This window comes from Lethenteron reissneri, chromosome 59 (genome assembly GCF_015708825.2).
Source record: "Lethenteron reissneri isolate LAM-NWPU_2019-01 chromosome 59, ASM1570882v1, whole genome shotgun sequence".
Lineage (NCBI taxonomy): Eukaryota > Metazoa > Chordata > Hyperoartia > Petromyzontiformes > Petromyzontidae > Lethenteron > Lethenteron reissneri.
This window is the reverse complement of record NC_083837.1, coordinates 3,623,103-3,639,545: the sequence shown is the minus strand read 5'-3', so window position 1 is coordinate 3,639,545 and position 16,443 is coordinate 3,623,103. Positions and strand designations below refer to the sequence as shown.

General features: G+C 52.2%; 1 protein-coding gene across 1 annotated transcript in view; it reads left to right on the top strand.

Annotated features, from left to right (window-relative positions):
• TDRD3 (tudor domain containing 3) overlaps window positions 1-16,443 on the top strand; it is a 281,657-nt gene that overhangs the window by 197,879 nt on the left and 67,335 nt on the right. The window contains exons 8-9 of the mRNA XM_061575824.1: window positions 5,418-5,576; window positions 15,889-16,063. Of these exons, the coding sequence (XP_061431808.1) occupies window positions 5,418-5,576; window positions 15,889-16,063 (334 nt within the window). The remainder of the gene's footprint in view (window positions 1-5,417; window positions 5,577-15,888; window positions 16,064-16,443) is intronic.

The following is a 16,443-nucleotide window of genomic DNA, read 5'->3' as shown; positions in this document are numbered from 1 at the left end:
CACGTGTGTGTGTGTGTGTATTAATGTGTGTGTGGGCAGGTGTGTGTGTGTGTGTGCACGTGTGTGTGTGTGAGTGAGCACGTGTGTGTGGGGAGCGGTAGTGTCGTGGTTAGCGCGCTGCGCTATGAACCCGGCAACACGGGTTCGATTCCCGCGCACGGCCAACACCAGTGACGATTATCTGAACCGGTCCTGGGCCACCCCTAGGTCGACTCAGCCTTAAATGAGTACCTGGTGCGGTGTGTAAACATCGCCACTGGGGAAACAAAGGCGGTCGGGCGTGGTGCTGGCCACCCACCCCCTCGTTCGTGTACTGTTCCGGCCTTCATAGGTGCTTGCTAACAGCACTTGCCCCTACAGTCTGTTAAGGCTATACGGGGGATCTTTGTCTTTGTATTAATGTGTGTGGGCAGGTGTGTGTGTGTGCACGTGTCTGTGCACATGTGTGTGTGTGTGTACGTGTGTGTGATTTAATTGTTTTTATTTTTTATTTTAATTTCATTTTTTACCTACGTGACTTTACCGAAAGAACTGAGAGTGTTCGATCACGACGGCCGTGAGAGAAGCGAGCGCGTGTGTGTGTGTGCACGTGTGTGTGTGTGTGTGCACGTGTGTGTGTGTGCACGTGTGTGTGTGTGCACGTGTGTGTGTGTGTGAGCGTGTGTGAGTGTGAGTGTACGTGTGTGATTTTATTGTTTTATTTAAATTTTTTATTTTTATTTCATTTTTCACCTACGTGACTTTACCGAAAGAACTGAGAGTGTTCGATCACGACGGCCGTGAGAGAAGCGAGCGCGTGTGCCCGTCGGCCCGGGGGTGGTGGTCGGGGTGCCCTTGAGTCTCGCGGTGAATTCCGGAACGGTCCGTCGTGTTTCCTCTCGTGCCGTTGTGGAAGCGAGGAGGCGAGGGAAAGGTCAGGAGGTCCGGCAAGATCGGGGAGCGAAATGTCAGTATCCAAAGCGGAATGTCAAATACCAGCGGCACAATTCTCTCAAGAACTTGGGGAGTGGGGCTCCCCACAGGATTACATTAAATATGTATATGTGCGTGTGTGAGTGTGTGCGTGAGTGTGTGTGAGTGTGTGTGTGTATGAGTGTGTGTGTGGGCAGGTGTGATTGTGTGTGAGCACGTGTGTGTGTGTGTATGAGTGTGTATGAGAGTGTGTGAGTGTGTGTGTACACGTGTGTGTGTGAGCGTGTGTGTGTGTGTGAGCACGTGTGTGTGAGTGTGTATGAGTGTGTGAGTGAGCACGTGTGTGTGTGTGAGCACGTGTGTGAGTGAGCACGTGTGTGAGTGTGTGAGCACGTGTTGTGTGTGTGAGTGCGTGTGAGGGTGTGTGTGTGTGAGCACGTGTGTGTGTGTGTGCACGTGTGGTGTGTGAGCACGTGTGTGTGTGTGAGCACGTGTGTGTGTGTGTGAGTGCGTGAGTGTGTGTGAGTGTGTGTGAGTGTGTGCGTGAGTGTGTGTGAGTGCATGTGTGAGTGCGTGTGTGTGTGTGTGAGCACGTGTGTGTGAGTGTGTATGAGTGTATGAGTGTGTGTGAGTGTGTGTGTACACGTGTGTGTGACCACGTGTGTGTGTGTGTGAGCACGTGTGTGTGAATGTGTGAGTGCAGTGTGTGAGCGTGTGTGTGAGTGTGAGCACCTGTGTGTGAGCGTGTGTGTGCACGTGTGTGTGTGTGCACGTGTGTGTGTGAGCACGTGTGTATGTGTGTGAGCACGTGTGTGTGAGTGTGAGCACGTGTGTGTGAGTGTGAGCACGTGTGTGTGCGTGCGTGTCTGAGCGCATGTGTGTGAATGTGTGTGAGTGCGTATGAGTGTGTGTGTGTGCACGTGTGTGTGAGTGTGTGCACGTGTGTGTGAGTGTGTATGAATGTGTGTGTGAGCACGTGTGTGTGAGTGCATATGAGTGTGTGTGAGCACGTGTGCGTGTGTGAGTAAACGGGGAGTGGTGGTGCAGCGGTCAGCGCTACGCTGCGCTACGAACCCGACGACACGAGTTCGATTCCCACGGCCAACACCAGTGACGATTATCTGAACCAGTCCCGGGCCTCCCCTAGGTCGACTCAGTCTCAAATGAGTACCTGGTGCGATGTGTAAACATCGCCACTGGGGAGACAAAGGCGGCCGGGCGCAGTGCTGGCCACCCACCCCCTCGTGTGCCGGCCTTCACAGGTGCTCGCTAACAACAGCACTTGCCCCAACAGTCTGTCACAGTCTACACGGTGGCATCTTTGTCTTTGCGGAGCGGCAGTGTCCTTCTGTCGCTCCGCTGCGTCGAGTAAAACATCGCCGCTGGGGGAAGACAAAGACGGCCTGGGGCACGGCGGGGCTGGCTCCGCCCCCCCGACCCAACCCAGGCAGTCCGTTCCAGGCCGCGGCGGCCCCCGTTTGCGAGCCGCCCATCGAACGGCCGTTCCCAGCTTCCGGAAAGTTCTTCTCGGTCCACCGCTGAGGCGCCCTTCGGAACAAATCGAAATCCAGTTTCAATTCGCGGTTTCCTCTCCGTCCCCCACCGCCGCCGCCACCTTTCCGCGCGGTCGATGGGCTCTCCGGCCCGCCAAGAGGTTGCTACACTGCTGCTCGCGACGGCCGGAGAGTCGCTTGTGCTCAAGATCTCGCGCGCGTCTCTCTCCGTCATTCGCACCCGTCCCCGCGCCTCTCCGACGTGATCGTCCCGCTAACTGTTGCGGTTCGATCGGGGCGCGCGTGAGCTTGGTCGTGTTTGTTGCTCTTGGGCGGTGGGCAATGCGCGGAGTTTTTATTTTTTATTTTTCGGGGGGGCGGGGGGTTTGCTTGTGACGCATTCACGTCGAAAGGTTTTTTTTTTACGGCCGAACAAAACTTTGGGAATTTTTTTTCGTTTTTAGCCCGTCGGGAATACGGACATTTTCATTTTATAATCTTATTTTTTTTTTGGGTTGGATCGCGTATAAGTATATAAACGTGTCGTTAAAACCCGCCACCACCCGACACAGCCAACTAGTAAGGGTTGTCACGTAAACAGAACGTGGCCAATTCGTCACTAGTACAGCACTAGTGTGTAGTGTATAGTGTAGTGTATAGTGTAGTGTATAGTGTAGTGTATAGTGTAGTGTATAGTGTAGTGTATAGTGTAGTGTATAGTGTAGTGTATAGTGTAGTGTGTAGTGTAGTGTATAGTGTAGTGTATAGTATAGTGTGTAGTGTAGTGTATATTGTAGTGTATAGTGTAGTGTAGTAGTGTAGTGTATAGTAGTGTATAGTGTAGTGTATAGTGTAATGTGTAGTGTATAGTAGTGTATAGTGTAGTGTATAGTGTAGTGTATAGTAGTCTATAGTGTAGTGTATACTAGTGTATAGTGTAGTGTATAGTGTAGTATATAGTAGTGTAGTGTATAGTAGTGTATAGTGTAGTGTATAGTAGTGTATAGTGTAGTGTATAGTAGTGTGTAGTGTATAGTGTACTATAGTAGTGTAGTGTATAGTAGTCTATAGTGTAGTGTATACTAGTGTATAGTGTAGTGTACTGTGTGTGTGTGTGGCGGTGGTGAAGGACGCCACTGATCAGTAGGAGGTAGTCGCCCTCCAACAACAACGGAGGGGGGAGCGACGTTCACAACAACGAGCGGAGCGCCTGGCGGATAAAATTGAGCCAGTCGGCACAAGTAGAGGGCACAGCTGGTGCATCTGCCAGTCATCTCGGTCAGCCGACTCGTGGCACCTGGGTCTGCCTCGTGACCTCCTTGCCAGCAGCAAGAGCCTTCGACACATCACGTGGCCACAAACTCGTGAACCTAGCCTGGCACCGCTACCCTGGTGACGTATCCGTCACTTGGTGGCGAATCGCGGGTATTGGTGTGATAGTGCAGCGGGAATCGAACCCGGCGACCCGTGTTCCATTCCCGCTCACGGCAAACACCGTTGACGACTATCTGAACCGGTCCTGCGCCTCCCCTAGGTCGACTCAGCCTCAAATGAGTTACCCGGGCGCGGGTGTGTAAACATCGCCACTGGGGAGACAAAGGCGGTCGGGCCCGGTGCTGGCCACCCCCACCCCCTCGTGTGCCGTGCCGGCCTTCACAGGTGCAGCTCGCTAACAGCACTTGCCCCAACAGTCCGTGAATGCTACACGGGTGATCTTTGTCTGTGTCTACGTAGAGATGTATTTTTATCTCCTGGGCCCCCTCCCGAGATTCGGCGTGTTAGCTCGATAATTTCTGCGCCGAAAAACCCCGACGCAAATGATGATGCCACCTTTAAATTGCGTCTTCCGGCACCTTTATATCTTTAATTAGAGTGAAACAATGCATTTGGAGGTGTTCCCTTGTTGCCCTGGGGGATTTGAAGGTTTCTCAACGTGTCACGCGCGCCGTGCCAGCGAGGGAGAGATTGGGCTCGTCGCACAGTCTCCCACCTGCGATATCTCGGGTCACCGAGGAATACACACCGACAACAACGAACACTGTGTACTATTTGGATTTTTTTTTTGCGTTTAATTCAGCTCCGATGGATTAACAGGACATCTTTGGCTTTTGCGTGCGTGTGTGTGTGTGTGTGTTGCTGTACGTGCATTTGGTTGTGTGTGCGCGCGTCTGTGTTTGAGCGATTGGGAATGTGTGCGGTTAGATTCCCGCTCACGGCCAACACCGGCGACGATTATCTGAACCGGTCCCGGGCCTGCCCTAGGTCACCTCAGCCTCAAAATCAGTACCCGGAGCGGTGTGTAAACATCGCTGCTGGGGAGACAAAGGCGGCCGGGCGTGGTGCTGGCCACCCACCCCCTCGTGCGCCGTGCCGGCCTTCACAGGTGCTGCGACTCGCTAACAGCACTTGCCCCGACAGTCTGTGGAGGCTACGCGGGTGATCTTTGGCTTTGCGGAGCAGCGGTGGTGTAGTTCTGTGAACAGCGCCACGCTACGAACCCGGCGACCCGAGCCCGATTCCTCGCTCGCGATTCATCTGAACCTGTTGTTGTTTTTGTTGTTGTTTTTTTAGTAGTTTTTATTGTTGTTTTTTAGTTCTTTTTAACGGTTTTTTTTGTTGTTGTTTTTTTTAGTTTTTGTTATTGTTTTTTAGTTATTTTTAAAAGTAGTTTTTTGTTCTGTTTTTTTGTTGTTGTTTTTTGTTGTTGTTTTTAGTTCTTTTTAAAAGTAGTTTTTTGTTGTTTTTTTAGTTTTTGTTGTTGTTCTTTAGTCCTTTTTAAAAGTAGTTTTTCGTTTTGCTTTTTTGTTGTTGGTTTTGCTGTTGCCTTTTCGTGGTTTTTTTTTTCTCCCTCTTACTTGCTTCTTTCTCAATACACCAGCCGGGCGCATCCTAAATCGACAGGCCCCAACAACGGACGTTTGCCGAGCCACCTCAAAGAGGGCCACATCAGTCCGCTCACAGCCCACACAGCCGCGAGTATTTGACGCGGGATCTTTGTCCGCGTGCCCGCAGGCGCGGACCTTCGGAGGCGTTGGCAGCGCCGGCGGGAACTTGCTGAGCGGGGGGTCCCACGCCAGCCGGCCCCTACGGGAACCCGCTGGCCGCCAGCCGCAACGTGAGGAGCGTGGAGCCCGGAGCGACGCGCGGGCAGACGGCATCTACAGAGAGCTGGTACCACTCCCTGCCTTGCAACGCACGCAGTCAACAACAACAACAATAACCACAACAACCGCCACTTAGTGGGGGTGACGTCTATCAGAGAGCTGGTACCACCCACCCACCCAGCAACGCACAACAACAACAACCACAACAACAACAACCGCCGTTTGCCACTAAGTGGCGGTGACGTCTATCGCGGCGCTTGTGCCAGGCCATGTGCACCTTGAGGCCACGTGAAGTGTCGAAGGTTCTCGCTGCTGGAAGGAGGTCTCGGGACAGACCCAGGTGCCACTCACCCACCCACACAATCACCCACACACACACACAGACACACACACACAGACACACACACAGACACACACACACGGACACACACACAGACACACACAGACATAGACACACAGACATAGACACACACAGACACACAGACACAAAGACACACAGACACACAAACACATACACAAAGACACACGCACAGACACGAAAACACAGACACACAGACACGCACACAGACCCACACACAACAACAACAACCGCCATTCGCCACTAAGTGGCGGTGACGTCACCACGACGCTTGTGCCAGGCCAAGTGCACCTTGAGGCCACGTGAAGTGTCGAACGCCCGCTGGCAGGAGGTCACGGGGCAGACCCAGCAGGTGCCACGGGTCGACTGACTGAGATGACTGGCCGATGCACCACCACCTGTGCACCCCGTACTGTGCCAACTCGCCGTGCTTTAGCCGTCCGGCGCTCCGCTCGTTGTTGTGAGCGTCCCTCCTCTGCCCTCCGTTGTTGCTCACACACGCGAAGGCAAAGATCCCCCGTGCAGCCTCAACAGACTGTAGGGGCAAGTGCTGTTAGCGAGCGCCTATGAAGGCCGGCACGGCACACGAGGGGGTGGGTGGCCAGAGTCACGCCCGACCGCCTTTGCTTCCCCATCGGTGAGGTTTACACGCTGCGCCAGGTACTCGTTTGCAGCTGAGTCGACCTAGGGGAGGCCCAGGACCGGTTCGGATAATCGTCACTGGTGATGGTGGCCGTGAGCGGGAATCGAACCCGGGTCGCAAGGTTCATAGCTCAGCGCAGACCCGTTATGGAGGTGTAGCCAACCGTTACATGACCTCAGAGACACAAAGATAAAGACAAAGATCCCCCATGTAGCCTTAACAGACTGTAGGGGCAAGTGCTGTTAGCGAGCACCTATGAAGGCCGGAACGGTACACGAGGTAATGGGTGGCCAGCACCACGCCCGACCGCCTTTGTCTCCCCAGTGGCGATGTTTACACACCGCACCAGGTTACACATTTCAGGCTGAGTCGACCTAGGGGAGGCCCAGGACCGGTTCAGATAATCGTCGCTGGGTGTTGGCCGTGAGCGGGAATCGAACCCGGGTCGCAAGGTTCGTAGTGCAGCGCAGACCCCTTACGGTGGTGTAGCCAACCGATACATGACCTCAGAGACGCACGCACGCACACACACGCACGCACACACACGCACGCACACACACGCACGCACACACACGCACGCACGCACACGCACGCACGCACGCGCAAACACGCACTCTCGCTCACTCATATACTAATCTGCGTACACTCACTCGCGTATGGATCGGCGGGGACACACGTTTGTCCCTAAAAGCTCATTAAGAGGCGGGGCGGGGGGGGGTGGATTGAACGGTCGCATGGCAGGCGATTCTTACCCGTGACAAAGCAGTGTTCATTTTAAGCGATCAGCTCCGTGGAAAAGGTCTCTCTCTCTCTATCGGTGTCAAGATCGTGCAATCGCAGTAATATCCTTAGGTTTTTTCGGTAAAGTCACGTAGGTAAAAAATTTAAATTAATAAAAGTAAAATAAAAATAAAATAAAAATCACGACTTTTCGATTTAAAGCTTCTTTCGTGACTGCAGGGATTCATCTTCTTGGTTCTTTCGGTAAAGTCACGTAGAAGGGAAATAATAAAATGATAAAAATTAAACATAATAACGTCGTGAGAATTATTTTATTATGTTTTATTTTTATTATTTTGTTACTTCCCTTCTACGTGACTTTACCGAAAAAACCAAGAAGAAAAATCACGACGTTTCAGAGGTAACACAAGCTTCCGTCTTCAGGTGAAACCGTCACAGCACGATAGCTGTATCAAGTAAGCTATCGTGCTGTATCGGTTCCACCTGAAGACGGACGCTTGTGTTGCCTCCGAAACGTCGTGATTTTTATTTCATTTTTATTTTACTTTCATTAATTTAAATTCTTTACCTACGTGACTTTACCGAAAATAAAACCCTAAGAATATGAATCCTTGCAGTCACGAAAGGTTCAAATCTAGAACGCATTAATATCCCTGTCAATAGCTACACGGCCGAGAACGATGTTCGCACGCGTACGCCCGGGGCATGCACCGGCCCGGTACGGCGATCGCCGCGAGCCCGACGCGACGTTCTTGCGCCGAGAACCCGGCGATCTCGTGCGGTGATTGCCGAGCCCGGTTTGTTTCCACGCCGTACGGTTTGCCGCAAGCGCTGTTAGCGAGTAGCACTTATGAAGGCCGTCACGGCACACGAGGGGGTGGGTGGCCAGCACCACGCCCGGCCGCCTTTGTCTCCCCAGTGACGATGCTTACACACCGCACCAGGTACTCATTTGAGGCTGAGTCGACCTAGGGGAGGCGCAGGACCGGTTCAGATAGTCGTCACCGGCGATGTTGGCCGTGAGCGGGAATCGAACTCGGGTCGCTGGGTTCCCCGCGCAGCATTGCCGCTAACCGCTACACCACCGCTCCCCGCACCACCGCGCACACACACACAGACACACATGTGTAGTGAGTTCTCAGGGAGTCAGACGACCTAGTTGAGACACACTCTTTTATTTAACCAAAAGGCGGTAACAACACTTGAAGGGGTAACGGCCCCTTCACCCGTACTCAACGGGAAACACCCCTAGCACTATCCCCTGACTGTCCTATTCCCAGTCCTCGGCTACGAGTGCTAGGGGAGGCTGTCTCATCCGGCCCTGGTCAAGCACGGATCCCGGCACCCAGCTAACCAGGCCGTGCTCTTACAAGAGCAGCGGTCCTGAAGCTTTCGTGACTGCAGGGATTCATCTTCTTGGTTCTTTCGGTAAAGTCACGTAGAATGGAAATAATAAAATAATAGAAATAAAACATAATAAAATAATTATATTTAAAGCTTTCGTGACTGCAGGGATTCATCTTCTTGGTTCTTTCGGCAAAGTCACGTAGAAGGGAAATGATAAAATAATAAAAATAAAACATAATAAAATAATTCTCACGACGTTTCGGCCACAACGCAAGCAGCCGTCCTCAGGTGAAGAACAGGTCTGTCGGGGAGACAGCGTCTGAATGAAGCCATTCAGACGCTGTCTTCTCGACAGACTTATTCTTCTCGACAGACCTGTTGTTCACCTGAGGACGGCTGCTTGCGTTGTGGCCGAAACGTCGTGAGAATTATTATTATTTTTTTTTATCATTTTATTATTTCCATTCTACCTGACTTTACCGAAAGAACCAAGAAGATGAGGTCCTGGATCTCTTGTGGCCGCGCCACTGGCTTGCCCTGCTCAGCCCTGACAAGGACAGCGAGACAGGGGAGTCCCAGGGCCTCTTCTGCCGGCCTTCAGTCTTCACTGGTGAAGCTTCTAACACACTGACCCCGAGCCCTCTGGCTCCCCCCGCCTTTTATAGGAATCCCCTCCGAGGGGTGGGGGGCTGTGGGGGATCACAGCGCCGCACCCCCATGGCCCCCCCAGGGTTAACCGATGCGGACGTGGATGTAGACACCCGTGTGTGGGTGTGCAGACACCCTCGTGTTTCTGTCCGCCTTTCTCCCCGTAACAACCCCTACACATACAAGCACGTGCCGTGTCAAACGCACGCAAGCACCACGGCGACACTGACATCGCACGAAGCGTTGGAATGCTCGCCGCTGGGGTGAAGGTCGCGAGCCAGACCCCGGGTGCCATGGCGCTAACCTCCCGAGGTGGCGGTTAGACGCCACAGCAGCAAAGACGCTCGCACGCGACAACACAAACACAGACGTCCCCTCGACAGACTCGGATATCTCGTGCCGAATCTTAAACAATTTTTTTAAAATCCTTTATATTAAGCTCACTTGCTTGCTTGCTTGCGCGCTTACGACCGTGCAAATCTTTCGGTCGTTTTTTAACCCACTTCCCGTGATCCAATCGAGCTGACATTTTGCACACAGACTCGTTGTGCGTGACAATTTATTTTCGTGAAAAAAAAGTTTCCAAATTTTTCCACTTTTTAGGAAAAAAAAATTTTCATATTTAATTTAAAATACCAATGTGATGAAAATGAAACTCTTACTCGAGAAAAACAGAAATGAATAATAAAATAAAACCGATGCCACGCATATAAAGGATTTATAGTGAAAAACTTAGTTTTTACGGGTTAATTTTTTTCAGTTTCTCTTCTCAGAAGCCTCTTAAATCCCTGGCAGCTGCCGTGTGAACGATTCAGCATCGGAATCTTTATCCGGAACCTTTTAATTTCTTTAAGACCGGAGCGATCCAATGAGCTGTGAAGATCTTCTTCGCAGATGGCCGGTGGTGTTGCCGACGCGTTTTGGCATCGGTGCTACGCGCGTGATTAGCAATATAAACCCAACTCTAGATTTGAAGCTTTCGTGACTGCAAAGATTCATATTCTTAGGTTTTTCCGGTAAAGTCACGTGGGTCAAAAATTTAAATTAATAAAAGTAAAATAAAAATAAAATAAAAATCACGACGTTTCGGAGGCAACACAAGCTTCCGTCTTCAGGTGGAACTGTCACAGCACGATAGCTGTATCAAGCAGGGTTGTCACTTGATACAGCTATCGTGCAAACGGGTAACCGTACCCGGCCGTACCCGTACCCTACCCGTACCCGGCCGGGTATCGGGTAGGGTACGGGTATCGGGTACCCGATTGCGACCTCTGGGATGAAGCCATGTTGCAGGCGCGGGTGGGTTGATTCTAGGAACTTGAATTGTGAGAAGAGACAAGACGTTGGGAAATGAGTGACAAACGGTTACTCACCAGTGACTCACGGCTTACCCGTACCCGTACCCGGCCGCACCAGGGTCGCAAACGGGAACCCGTTCCCGGCCGGGTACGGGTAGCCGGGTATCGGGTAGGGTACGGGTATCGGGTACCCGGTTGCGACCTCTGGCGAGCACCGGATGGATCTTGCAGCGGTAACCCAGTCACATGACGTCTCATTCCGCCCTCCCTTCCTTCTTCCCCGCCGTACGAATGATAAGTCCCGTCCCCCCCCCCCCCCCCCCCCGATTGGAAATCCTCGAAGCGGCAGCGACGTGCGTAGAACTGGAAACTGCAGCGTCCTTCTTGCAAACACTTGGCGCATTTTTAAAAGCGGACCCCCCCCCCCCCCCTCCATGAAAAAAAAAAGATAAAAAAAATTTTGGGGATAATAATCTCTGTAGTTTTATATAAATCTATATCTATATTTTTTGACACTTAATCTTCCTGACATTCGATTTTTTATTTTTTTTTACTCCGCTAGTTAAACTCATCCCCGAGAAAAAGACACGTGCGTTTTATCCTTCTGATCGCAATTTCTCACGAGATTCTATCGGCGGTTGCGCGAGTGTGTCGTTGAGATATGCGGCTTTGAGAGCTCCTCCGATGCGCGAAAAAATGTGAGATCGGTAATTGTTTGCCGTGCTTGGGCGCTCTTAACATCGGCTGATTATCCCGCCGTCAATGCTGTCACGTTTGTACATCCAACATCGTGAATCGAAATGATTGTAGAGACAGCTCCAGCAAAGACTCCGGCTATACCGCGGCTGTGACTCAAACTCAGCGTTTGTAGTGGCGTGCGCTAACCGCTGCACCACCGCTCGCCTACCACGCTCTAAAATAAGTGAATGAACTATTGGCAAAATTAGGCAGAGGCCTTCTTTTAATGATTGGAAATCAAAATTCGATTCACGGTCGGTTTGTTTGACGGTCAGATTACAGCTCCGATTAGCACGGTTGCCTACGTATGGTGCGAAAGAAGTTCAACAAACATACTGCCCATAGACTCAACACTGCCCATAGACTCAACACTGCCCATAGACTCAACACTGCCCATAGACTCAACACTACCCATAGACTCAACACTGCCCATAGACTCAACACTACCCATAGACTCAACACTGCCCATAGACTAACACTACCCATAGACTCAACACTGCCCATAGACTCAACACTACCCATAGACTCAACACTGCCCATAGACTCAACACTGCCCATAGACTCAACACTACCCATAGACTCAACACTGCCCATAGACTCAACACTGCCCATAGACTCAACACTGCCCATAGACTCAACACTACCCATAGACTCAACACTGCCCATATACTCAACACTACCCATAGACTCAACACTGCCCATAGACTCAACACTGCCCATAGACTCAACACTGCCCATAGACTCAACACTGCCCATAGACTCAACACTACCCATAGACTCAACACTGCCCATAGACTCAACACTGCCCGTAGACTCAACACTACCCATAGACTCAACACTGCCCATAGACTCAACACTACCCATAGACTCAACACTGCCCATAGACTCAACACTGCCCATAGACTCAACACTGCCCATAGACTCAACACTGCCCATAGACTCAACACTGCCCATAGACTCAACACTGCCTATAGACTCAACACTGCCCATAGACTCAACACTGCCCATAGACTCAACACTGTCCATAGACTCAACACTGCCCATAGACTCAGCACTGCCCATAGACTCAACACTGCCCATAGACTCAACACTGCCCATAGACTCAACACTGCCCATAGACTCAACACTGCCCATAGACTCAACACTGCCCATAGACTCAACACTGCCCATTGACTCAACACTACCCATAGACTCAACACTGCCCATAGACTAACACTGCCCATAGACTAACACTGCCCATAGACTAACACTGCCCATAGACTCAACACTGCCCATAGACTCAACACTGCCCATAGACTAACACTACCCATAGACTCAACACTGCCCATAGACTCAACACTGCCCATAGACTCAACACTGCCCATAGACTCAACACTGCCCATAGACTCAACACTACCCACAGACTCAACACTACCCATAGACTCAACACTGCCCATAGACTCAACACTGCCCATAGACTCAACACTGCCCATAGACTAACACTGCCCATAGACTCAACACTACCCACAGACTCAACACTACCCACAGACTCAACACTACCCACAGACTCAACACTACCCACAGACTCAACACTGCCCATAGACTCAACACTGCCCATAGACTCAACACTACCCATAGACTCAACACTACCCACAGACCCAACACTACCCACAGACTCAACACTACCCACAGACTCAACACTACCCACAGACTCAACACTACCCACAGACTCAACACTACCCATAGACTCAGCACTGCACCTCCGATTATCAACGCGTTGGTTTGCGTCCGGCGCGAGTTCACTCCCGACGTCTCTGCGTCCGTGCGGGGTGCGACGTCGGCCTCCTTTTGTGTCACTAGAGCCCTCCGCCACCCGACGGCAGAGCCAGTCGAGAGAATTCGCCGCTGTGGAGTGAAGGCGGCGACCGATGTTGGCAATTTTTGCCCCGACGATTTCCAATCTCGCGTCTCGTGTCTCGATGTGTTTATATATTTTTAGCAGCGCCGCGTTCCAAGGAGATTCGCAGCAATTATAACAATTGTACAGAGAGTGATGAGGGTTGTTATTAAACGTTGTGGTGGTGGTGGCGGTGTAGTTATGGTGACGGCTGGGCAGGCGGTAGTGGTTAATTGGTGGGTGAGGTTGTGACAGGGATATTGATAGGGGTAGTGGTAGTGGTAGGGGTAGTCTTGGGGGTAGTGATAGGGGTAGTGATAGGGGTAGTGGTAGTGATGGGGGTAGTGATAGGGGTAGTGGTAGTGATAGGGGTAGTGGTAGGGGTAGTGGTAGGGGTAGTGATAGTGGTAGTGATAGGGGTGGTGATAGGGGAAGTGATAGTGGTAGTGATAGGGGTAGTAATAGGGGTAGTGGTAGGGGTAGTGATAGGGGTAGTGGTAATGATAGTGATAGGGGTAGCGATAGTGGTAGTGGTAGGGGTAGTGCTCAGTGTAGCGCTAGGGCTAGGGTTGCTCTTAGCTGGGGGGCGGGTGGCCTGTGTGGGAAGCGACGGGGCTTGTTCTAATCAAGGAGCGGATCTGTTGCTGGAGAGTTCGCACAGCGCCATCAGCTGTGGGTCTAGCCGGTGTCGTGCCTACATGACGACCTTGTCCCGAAACGAACCATGATGCGAATCGTGATGTCGGTCTTTGAAAACACCCCGGACGCGTACAGAAGGGATGACGAACAGAGGTCGCAACCGGGTACCCGATACCCGTACCCTACCCGATACCCGACTACCCATACCCGGCCGGGTACGAGTACGGTTACCCGTTTGCGACCCTGGTGCGGCCAGGTACGGGTACGGGTAGGCCGTGAGTCACTGGTGAGTCACCGTTTGTCACTCATTTCCCAACGTCTTGTCTCTTCTCACAATTCCAGTTCCTAGAATCAACCCACCCGCGCCTGCAACATGGCTTCATCCCAGTGGTCGCAATCAGGTACCCGATACCCGTACCCTACCCGTACCCGGCCGGGTACGGGTACCCGTTTGCGACCCTGGTGCGGCCGGGTACGGGTAAGGAATCAAAACCCGTTTGCGACCTCTGATGACGAATCATACGCCGGTGTCGTTTGAAATTTAAACTCTGTGTTTAAAACAAAGGCAAGCGTGACAACATCTCGGAAGCGCGTAGAGTTTTTTTTTCATTTTTAATAAATTATCCTTGGAGGTTTCAGTGATTATTCGAGTTTTAGAGAGTGTTGGAGTTGTTGAGAGCTCAGGGAAGAAAAAAAAAAGAAAGTTGATTCACCTGCAGTTCGATTCCCGCTCACGGCCAACACCGGTGACGATTATCTGAACCGGTCCTGGGCCTCCCCTAGGTCGACTCAGCCTACAATGAGTACCTGGTGCGGTGTGTAAACATCGCCACTGGGGAGACAAAGGCGGTCGGGCGTGGTGTTGGCCACCCACCAACCCCTCCCGTGCGCCGTTCCGGCCTTCATAGGTGCTCGCTAACAGCACTTGCCCCTACAGTCTGTTAAGGCTATACGGGGGATCTTTGTCTTTTTCTTTGTAGGGCTCTAGGTGGTGGTGGTGGTTCTGGAACTGTGGGTGGTGGTAGTGTGTTGGTTGTGGTCATGTCGTGGAACTGTGGGTGGTAGTTATGTGGAGCTGTAGGCGCTGGCGTTGTGTAGGCGGTGGTGGCGTTGTGGCGTGATAGGTGGTGGAGCTGTAGGGGGTGGTGGTGATGTTGGTGTATGTGGCGGCGGTGGTGTTGGTGGCGGTGTTGGTGGCGGTGTTCGTGGTGGTGGCGGTGTCGGTAGCGGTGTTGGTGGTATTGCTGGTGGTGGTGGAGATGTTGGTGATGGTGTTGGTGGTGGTGATGGTGGTGGTGGAGGTGTTGGTGATGGTGTTGGTGGTGGTGGCGGTGTCGGTAGCGGTGTTGGTGGTTTTGCTGGTGGTGGTGGAGGTGTTGGTGATGGTGATGGTGGTGGTGGAGGTGTTGGTGATGGTGATGGTGGAGGTGTTGGTGATGGTGTTGGTGGTGGTGGCGGTGTCGGTAGCGGTGTTGGTGGTATTGCTGATGGTGGAGGTGTTGGTGATGGTGGTGGTGGAGGTGTTGGTGATGGTGTTGGTGATGGTGGTGGTGGAGATGTTGGTGATGGTGGTGGTGGTGGTGGTGGAGGAGGTGTTGGTGTTGGTGTTGGTGATGGTGGTGGTGGAGATGTTGGTGATGGTGGTGGTGGTGGTGGCGGTGTCGGTAGCGGTGTTGGTGGTATTGCTGGTGGCGGAGGTGTTGGTGTTGGTGATGGTGATGGAGGTGTTGGTGGTGGTGTTGGTGATGGAGCTGTAAGCTGTCGGTCGTGTCGGCGGTGGCGGTCGTGGCGTTGCTGGCGGTGGTGTTGGTGGCGATTTTGTGGTTGGTGGTGATGGTGTTGGTGACGGAGCTGTAGGTGTTTGTTGGCTGTGGTGTTAGCGATGGTGGTGGTGTTGGTGGTAGATCTGTAGGTGTTTGTTGGCTGTGGTGTTGGCTGTGGTGGTGGTGGTGGCTGTGGTCTTAGCTGTGGTGTTAGCGATGGTGGCGGCGGTGGTGGTGGTGTTGGTGGCAGATCTGTAGGTGTTTGTTAGCTGCGGTGTTAGCGCTGGTTCCTCACCCCCCGCGTTGCCCCCCCCCCGCCCCCCTCCAGGTGGACGAGCGCTCGCTGCTGCGCATCATGGAGATGGGCTTCAGCCGCGAGGAGTCGCGCGCTGCGCTCATGGACCACCACAACCGCCTGGAGGACGCCCTCAACGCTCTCCTGCTCGCCCCGGCGCCGCCGCCGCTTGCCGAACTGGCGGTGCCACAACCGCCGACGCGAGGCGGTGAGCGGGAATCTCTTAAAGAACATGTTTTTAAATCCTTTATATTAAGTTCGCTCGCTCGATGTGCTTGCTTGCGCGCTTACGACCGTGCAAATCTGTCGGTCGTTTTTTAACACCACTTGCCGTGATCCAATCGAGCTGACATTTTGCACACAGACTCGTTGTGCGTGACAATTAATTTTCGTGAAAAAAAATTACAATTTTTTACACTTTTTAGGAACAAATTAATTATATTTAATTACCAATTGCTTAATGGTGGCAGGCAATCATCTGACCCATAGGTGGCAGCCATCTCAAGCCAGAGGACGAGAGGACTTTAGCCGCCACGCATATAAAGGATTTAGAGTGAAAAACTTTGTTTTTTACGGGTTAATTTTTTT